At 38.4% G+C, this 9,294-nt stretch overlaps 1 protein-coding gene across 1 annotated transcript; it reads left to right on the forward strand.

Annotated features, from left to right (window-relative positions):
* The first annotated feature begins 5,014 nt into the window (after positions 1 to 5,014).
* Positions 5,015 to 6,104, forward strand: LOC107475062 (protein FAR1-RELATED SEQUENCE 5-like). Its single transcript, XM_021136484.1, has 2 exons — positions 5,015 to 5,060; positions 5,164 to 6,104. Exons 1-2 carry the CDS (start codon positions 5,015 to 5,017, stop codon positions 6,102 to 6,104), a joined length of 987 nt encoding a protein of 328 aa, XP_020992143.1.
* Positions 6,105 to 9,294: the final 3,190 nt, after the last annotated feature.

Raw genomic sequence — 9,294 nt, forward strand, 5'->3', positions numbered from 1 at the left:
AAAGAATTTATAATTTTATTATTGTTTTCTAAACCAGGCATCATACATAACAAATTTAAGATAGTTTTATCCCAATCATATGCCTTTTTTATGAGCTTAAATTATTAGAAAAAATAATCTTATAACATAGTATCATATTTTCTATAATTTAAAATTTGAGGCATTGATTTTTATTGACTCCAAAAAAAATATTGCAACATAAGACATAAAAAATATATATATAAGATTTAGACAAAATAAAAAAAATTACGTGAAAAGATGTATTAAAAATAGGATTAATTGTATGATAAAATTAATTATATATGGGTCGCATGCAATTTGGGATTAGGGTTTAAATTACATATATTAATGAATTAGTTTAGAGGCTTACCATGATTACAACCAAGGTTCTGAGAACAGGGGAAGGGCCAACGAAGGATCCATTAGGAAGCTGTTGTTAAGACTGGCTGTTGTTAAGCTGTTTGTGTGCAAGTATTTTAAGTAATTGGTTTTTTTTGTGTAATCTAAAACACAAAATACAAAATACACAAACCTGAGCTGAATAATCAAATAATCATCTACAAATTTTACAAAAACACAAAGCAGCAATAGTACAACAGAGCCAGAACCCAAAAATCAAATAATCATTCAACGATTTCAACAAAACACAAAACCCTATAATCATTCAATAATTTGTTGATTTCAGAATAGAGATCCAGAGAATAAAATGAAAATCGAAGAACAGGTGCACACCAAAGCCATTGACCTTCGAGACAATGACGCCGAGACGATGACGACAAGACGACCTCGAGCAGGATGAATCCGACGGAGGATGGGCACCGAGTGAGGAAGAAGACATCGAACAGGGGATTTGACTTGGAAAACACCGACATCCAAAGAGAGACTCCTCGGACAGCCATGGACGGCGGCAACCGGTCACTCCATTCGGCAGCAGTGGAGGTTAGCTAGAGTTTTCCCTTTTTGTTATCTTTGAATGAAGGAATGAATGAAAGTAACAAAAGAGGGGAGGGAGACCACCAAGCAGTAACGTGTTATTCCAATTTTGTTTTCTTTTGTTTTCTTTATTTATCCTAATTTACAAAAGTAATAAAAGAGAGGAGGGAGACCAGCAAGCAGTAACGTGTTATTCCCTTTTTGTTTTCATTTGCTTTCTTGTAGGACGAATCCGACGGAGGATGGGCGCCGAGTGAGGAAGAAGACATCGAACAGGGGATTTGACTTGGAAAACACCGACATCCAAAAAGAGACTCCTCGGATAGCCACGGACAGCGGCAACCGGTCACTCCATTCGGCGGCAGTGGAGGCTAGCTAGGGTTTTCCCTTTTTGTTATCGTTAAATGAAGGAATGAATGAAAGTAACAAAAGAGAGGAGAGAGACCAGCAAGCAGTAACGTGTTATTTCCATTTTGTTTTCTTTTGTTTTCTTTATTTATCCTAATTTACAAAAGTAACAAAAGAGAGGAGGGAGACCAGCAAGCAGTAACGTGTTATTCCCTTTTTGTTTTCTTTTGTTTTCTTTCTTTATTCTAATTTATAAAGATACTACTTGTGATTGATTAAATTTTCTACATGTAATTTGGTAAACGAAGAGATTGATTAAAAAAGTTCTTATTTCTGATCATTGAATATATTCTTTCTATTTTAAAATAATTGTTGCTTTAATTTTAACTTTTAGATTTATTAAAAAATTAAAATATTCATTTTAAATTAAAGTAAAAGCTGTACTTATTTTAAAACTGAATAAGTATACGATAATGATAATAATAATGATTTTGAATGAGCAAAAGATTTCAATAATGCATGATTTATTCCCAAGTTCTCAAAGTAGTAATCATATCCATGTAAGAGAGGGGATTTCAATGCAAGGTTCAAGATATTTCGAGACCGAGCATGCTGTGCATAATTGAATCTTACTCAACTATCCTTGCAATTGCCAACATATTATCACCACCACTAATATTACATTTATTTCTTCAACGGCCTTTCATATTTTTATATAATTATTCAAATACTAATAATAATAATAATAATAAGTATTTATTAAAAGAAAACACACTCAAATCTTGAATTAAATAAACAAATATACGAAACAACTCTTGTATCAATTTCTAAGAGATAAATTAATGTCAACACAAATTTTGAAAAATAAACTACTTATATACGGTAGATCCTAATCACTCTCAAACAACTATAATTCATTTAGATAATAGTTTAAATAAATTATTCTCATATATTATAAATCGAACTGTGTAGAGGCGTGATGATTTAGTCCTCCATCACAACCCACTTCCATTTCTTAGATTTGGACGAAACTGACTCCTCTCCAACCTCTTCAATATGTTTCTTATCTCTGAGAATCTTAAAATTATGTTTCTCATTAACTGCAGGTGATGGAGTTGGCTCACTCTCACAAGCCTGGGATACGCCATCATGTACCAACAAATATAAGAATAATAATATTTTAGTTACTATGTAAAAACTAAGAACACCATTGTAACAATTTAAATTGGAAATCATTTGACACAAACCTTAGAATTGTCGCATGGACCAGTAGACAAACTCAATAGTTCAGAATTTTCAGGGGACAAAAGGCCCTACAAAACAATTGATTTAATAAAAAGGCATCATCAAAATTTGGTTGACCTGTTTTTGCAATACTGAAACAAAAGAGAAAGTTATTAGCCAGAGGGGGTTACAGGGTCAAGATTGTATTTATCCAGAAAAATAGAGACCAGAAAATTCTCATTAGTCATTCTCAGCACATGAATCACATATGGTTCATAAGAGTTCAGATTCCTCATGTAATAATTAAATAATAAGTGGGTATAATAATCTAAATTGTTACTAATTTTCTTATGTAACAATTAAATAATATTTTTTATTACTTAAATATTATTAATGTATACACACAACTTGGCCAAATATAATTTTTTTTGGGTAAATTAATATTCGCATAAGTGACATATACACAATAATTTTTATATCCCAAAAAAATTATTAATCAATTTTGTTCCGATTAATGGTACACAAAAAACAAATCCAAGATGATCAGAGATTAGCAATACTTTATTAATATTTAAAAAATCAATTTATTACTTATTATAAAAAAAAGGTTCAAAAAATTTCTACCAAACTAATAAAAGGAAGACCGTTTCATGTAAAATATATACATGTCTCAATGTATAATATGGGAGCTGCTACTGTGCTGAAAGGAGGATTCTTCAGCAGATGTGGGTGTTGCATGTCTCAAGGTGGTAGGAACACGTGTCCCGTTGAGACATTCACTCCTGTTGCATGTGTTGCAGTGGAAGGCATTTGGTTTAGTAAAAAGTCCCACAATTCAATCATGGTGCCAGAAACGAGGTTTCTAATCGAATAGATTAGAAGTAACAGTAAGGTACTTAATTGGAGATTAAATATAATATAATGTAATGTAATTGCCTTTTTGTTTTTTATTCTCGGGCCTCAGTTAGATGAAAAAAGTGATGGGCCTGGGAAAATATTATACCCAATGGCAAAAAAAAGAAATGGACCCAACCCGTAACCAATCCCCCACTTCTCCGTCGTGAAGTCACCCCGACCCTCCTGTATGAAGCTAATTAGAGTAGAACCAAATTGAAACCCTCGCGGTAGCTCTTGTCGATGTCATAGTACTCCGGCGTTGTGTATATGTAGCTTCAGTGGTGATCGAATTCTTGAACCCGTCACCGATCAAAACTCCTACTCGGGGCTCGGCCTCCATCGTCCTTGTCTCCTCAGGCGCATTGTAGCCATCGTGTGTTTGTCGTTCTCGCTCGCGTCTGCATCCGGAGGTTGGCGTCGTGCTGTCTCTGCCGGTGACGTTCGGTCGTTGTTTGTTGTTTGAGTTTGCATTCCCGGTCATCCTGAAGCCACCCCTCTTTGTCGCCTGCCAACGCTGGGACCTAAGCGAGAGCTACGCGTGGCCGTGAAACTGCCGTATTTTGTCGCCTGGGTGAGTTTCCCAACGCCTGCCACAAGACAATACACCCAGACTAGAGGAATACTCTGCTTCAAAGTCTGTAACTTCTAAGTTCTATTACAATAAGTAAGTTTTTGAATCAATAGTAGGTTGGATATTTTCAATTGATTTAATTATAGTATACCGAAGATATGTTCTCTTCTGTATGACGTTGATGTTAAGCTCTGAAGTATGTTATTTTGTTTTAATTTTACTACACTTGACATGCCTGAGGAAGGGGTTTTACCATGTCACTGGATGGCTTTATAATTGCTAGCTTTTGGAAACTTAGTAAGTTTGTTGTATGTGAAAATAGAATAATTGGTTCTTAGTAATTAGGAAATTTTAGCTGCACAAATAGAATGCTTGCAGAGAAGTTAATATGTTAGCATGATGATTCCACTAGCATTAGTATGTTGTGGTTATTTTCGACTGTTTTAGGGAAGTTGTGGATTTGCTAGTTATTATTTTATCGTTGTTAGTCGTTTCATTTCAATTTTTTTAGCTTTTGTTTTGATTTCCTGTGCGTAAAGTTGTTAAGTGGAAACTTTGCAAAATTGTTGGGATGATGATGATGTAATTTGCTAAGTTGTTAGGGCGGTGAGAAGTAATTTCTTGGATCATGTATTTAGGTCCCGTTCTTGATTTGTTGCTAAACTGTTTTATTGTATTCACTGTTGTCTGGGATATTATTGTTGGATATTGATGATGATTGGTTTCTTGTAAGCCGAATGGTTTCTTCTCTAACAGAAATAAAAATCTCCACAAGAGTGTTTTGTTGAGGGTTTGTTTTGTCTTGGTAGTCAATTTTTTTGTGATGGGCGTTGAAAATGTGAATGCTATTCTAGTATGGTTGTTGGGGTTATTTTATTCCGGAAATCAGTTTTTTTGTGAACAGTGCTGAAAGTCTGGATGTCGGTATGCTGTTTTTTGTTTTGTTTCAGGACGCATAGTTGTTGTCATGAATGCTCAAATATCAAAATTGGTTAAAAAAAATTTTTGATGTTCTGAAAATAAATTTTGTCATGAATGCATATGGCCAAAGTTAGGTTGTTATGTTGTAAGGCTGTGTTTGGAATAGGTAATTCATTTGTTAGTGAAGGATTGTTTTTGTTGTAAGGTTGTTTGTTGGGTTCAATTTTCACCGTGTGGTAAATTCCTTGAGGTAGGTAATAATTAATTAGGTAAAGTATTTCAATGCGAGGAGGATGCTAATTGTGGAGGGAGTGAAGGTGATGCTTACGAAATAGAAAATTCTGATTTGGAAGACCTTGCCGAACTGAGTGAGGAGGACCTCCTAAAGAAGGTATGGGACAGCATTGATAATGCATATGAGTTCTATCGGGGTTTCAGAAAACTGCATGGGTTTGGGGTGCGAAAGGGTGACTCCGGAAAAGACTGTGAGGGGAATCTTGTAAGGTATAGATTTTTTTGTAACAAGGAAGGGTTGAGGGAACGTAAACACTACGACAGGGTTGACAGAACGAGGGTACACAAACCGGAGACAAGAACTAACTGCAAGGCAATGTTATCGGTTTATTTAGACAAAAATGATAAGTATTGGAAGGTTAGGAAGTTAGTTACTGAACACAATCACGAGTTGACACCGGCAGGAATGGTGCACTTGATTGCCAATCATTGTCGGTTAACGGAAGTTGCAAAAAGTCAGATAGTTGGGATGCAAGCACATGGTATTGCAACGTCTAAGATTGTGGGGTACATGGCTGGTATGGCCGGGGGCTATTTGTTGTTGGAGTTCCTGAAGAAGGATGTCTATAACTATGCTGACAAAAGGCAGCGCATTAAAATAGCTGATGGCGATGCAAATTCTGCATTAGTGTATCTAGAGAGAAAAGCCGAATCAGACCCCATGGCAATCGCAAAATATAATGTGACTACTGACAACAGGCTCGCAAATCTGATTTGGGCGGACGGATCTAGTAGAGTCGATTACCAATACTTTGGCGATGTGTTGGCATTCGATTCAACCTACAGGAAAAATAAATACAAGAGACTGGTTGTGATTTTTTCTGAATCAAACAATCATAAGCAGACCACTATATTTGGGTTTGGGTTGTTGCTTGATGAAAGTCTGCATCCTATCGGTGGATGCTGGAGAATTTGATGGAGATCATGTGTGGTAAGAAGCCATCCGTAGTGGTGATCAACGGGGATAAAGCAATGATAAAAGCAGTTTCTGAAGTCCTCCCCGAGTCGGCGCATCGGTTGTGTGCATGGCATGTGGAAAAGAACGTCACAACGAATGCGAAGGATGCTGATTTACGTGGGCTGTTCAGAAGATGGTTGTATGCGGACATGGCAACAGAGGTCTTTGAGTCGGAATGGGAGCAGGCCGCCGATGAGTATGGCCTCTGCCACAAGCAGGTGCCGTGCCAGATGTATGATAAAAAAGAGACGTGGGTAAGTGCTTATCTGCGTGACAAGTTCTGCGCGGGCTACCGGACTACATCCCGCTGTGAAGGAATTAACGCATACGTAAACAAGTTTTCGAAGTCCACCCACACAATTTTGGAGCTGGTACAGTGCTTAGAGATGGTTGCCTGTGAGTATCGGAATAAGGAGATGCTGCTCCAGTTTCAATCCATAAACTCAGTTCTGGTTATGACAACATGCCTCAGAAGTATTGAATGACATGCCGCTTCAGTGTACACTAGAGAAGTGTTTGGTGATGTTAAGAAAGAGATTGAAGGGGTTGGTGCGCTGATCCTGATTAGCAAAAGGAGGATCATGAATACAATGATATACACCCTGAATGAGTACGAAGAACCTGATGTGACATAATGTCCTCATTTGGTCACTCAACTGGGAAGTTAAGTTGCCAGTGTAATTTCTGGAAGAAGCATGGTTATCTATGCAAGCATATATTCTTCATCATGAAGGCAGAGCACCTAAAGGAGATACCCGATACGATCGTTCTGCAGAGGTGGAGAACTGACACAAAGTCCCCAGAGCAGTACTGAAAAAATTGGGGAGAAGTTAGCGAGCGTGGTGTCTCTTCTGACATGGGGCACTCCACTCCGCCTCGCAATGGATGTTTTCCCTTGGGGTACAAAGGCTGTCCATGTTCCAGAAGACGATGTGTGGAAATGAATCTTTATGTAAAGACCTCAAGATGGACTATAGGGCATTCGGTACTGGGGTGCAACGGAGCGAAAGAAACGCTGGTGAAGGTAATCCGGTGGTAAGGGATCCTGTTGTTGCTAAGGTAAAGGGTGCCCCGAAAGTTGCGAAGAAGAAGGCACTTGGTAAAAGGAGGCGTTGCACCAAATGCAAGGGGACGGGACACACAAAGAGAAACTGCCCAGAAAAAGATGAAAAATGACAACATCCGGATTTAGGTGACCATGGACTTGAGGGGGTCAGTGTATACAGGCCGGATCAGGTAACTTATGTTATTTGTAAGTTTCATTAAACTATGTATATACTTGTAGCAGAGTTATATATACTAATACTTTTTGGTCACAGGGCAATGAATGTGGGGTGTTAATGCCACTGGCTTAATGCCCAACGATGACTAGGAGTCTATTGTGGGTGATAACCTATGTTTGCACCCAGGGGAAAGACAACATGGACTAGTATGATGGAGTACGACTTAATTTGGATGTTAAGGTATGATTTTAGAACTAATAAGAACTTATAAAAGTAGTATACAATGATAAGTAACAGGAGTATACAATTACTAACTGGAATGTAAGTAACGGTCAAATTATAAGAACTAATGAAAGGAGTATATAATGAGTAACTATAATAAGGCCAAATATACTGTGCTGAAAGCTGGTTGCAATAATGTACGAATAAAAAGGGCGGTATAGTACACATTTGGGTATTCTTGTGTGGTAGATCCGGTTCGTTGAGAAATTCGTGGGTTAATTCCGGTGGACTGTAGGTAGTAGGGTGGATATTAGTTAATTTTTCGTTATCTGTTACATGCTCGTAAATCGTAAATTTTCTGTTATCTGTAGATATTAGTTAATTTTCCGTTATCTATGGATATTAGTTAATTTTCCGTTATCCGTTAAAGTTCTTCATGCTGGTAAATCGTAAAACACTGAAATAGTGAAAAGCACAAAAGTTATCCATTACAAACCGGACACCACCAACCATATTCAACGACAAAAGCCATCCTACCTGCCTACATGAACATTTGGTTGTAGAGTCCCAACTTTTACTTCAGCTCAGTGTTCTCGTTCTCCAGCATCAGTACATGCTCTGTGACTGACAACCTAGCCACGCGCTGTGCCTCAGCAAGCTCTTCCTTGTATCGAAGAACGACTTGGAAATTAAAGTCAAATATTTTCACCTCCGCCTCCTCGAGGAACCTCTCTAACGTGATAAAGGCGGCATCCTGCCTTGCCAATCGCTCATCAGTCGAGAACCTCTCGGACACAAAGAAGTTAATATCCTTCGCGGTGCTTTGCAAAGAAATCCCAAACCCGTGATACTTCTTTCCTTCGCTGCGGAACCCGTCACGCCGGAAAAAGACTAGTGGACCAACCTGAAGTCGAACACAAACCCTTTACAGCAGTTGCTCCATGTCTTCCATAATGACGAACGACGTGGGGTCAAACTTCGGTACCATTTCTACGAGCACATGTGCAAAACAGATAACCTCCACATCAAGATCGATGGTAACCTTACACAAAATAAATAACTAAACAAACCACAAACACTAAAAAACGCACCTGGCTCATGAAGCAGCAACTGGTGGCGGCAGTGCTAGATCCGCTGCTCCCGTCTCCCGTAACGTTGTCAGACTCCCCAACCGTGAGATCTCCGAAGCTTACCACCAACTCTTGAGACTCAGGTACAGTATTATTACCAACGGGGTCTTGTCTTGGCAAACTACCCCACTCCTCCGCCTCGCGCCTTACCATGAAGCCCTTGTGATGACTGTCCTTGAAGCCATACACTTGCTCATTGCATTCTTCCCACGAGGTGTAAATGCCTGGCTTTCGTCCTCTCTTCACAACGTAGTAACGGTACCTCCCAGTATCCATGTATGCAACACCTTAAGTGGGTTTTGTTTCAAGCACACCAAACGTGAAAGGAAATCCCTTATAAAGGAAGCCTCCTAAGCTTCCCATTCCACTGAACCGTCAAAGCCCCTCCGATCGAACCATTCATTATCATAACACCTGCATTCAATTTGATTCAATGCATGTAATTTCTTGGAACTTAGTGTTCTTCGCATATAATGGGTCACAACATTTAAGTACTTATGTTGTGCACCAATTCATGTCCACGTGTATTAATTTATGTCCCCAGTCAAATGTTAGCAATAATAATGGTGCATT

This window comes from Arachis duranensis, chromosome 2 (genome assembly GCF_000817695.3).
Source record: "Arachis duranensis cultivar V14167 chromosome 2, aradu.V14167.gnm2.J7QH, whole genome shotgun sequence".
Lineage (NCBI taxonomy): Eukaryota > Viridiplantae > Streptophyta > Magnoliopsida > Fabales > Fabaceae > Arachis > Arachis duranensis.

Excerpts from the sequence above, each read along its gene's own strand:
- LOC107475062 (XM_021136484.1), top strand. The coding sequence starts at position 5,015 with ATGGCCAAAGTTAGGTTGTTATGTTGTAAGGCTGTGTTTGGAATAG. Across the intron at positions 5,061-5,163 it reads TAAGGCTGTGTTTGGAATAG|GTAAAGTATTTCAATGCGAG; the intron begins GTAATTCATTTG and ends ATAATTAATTAG.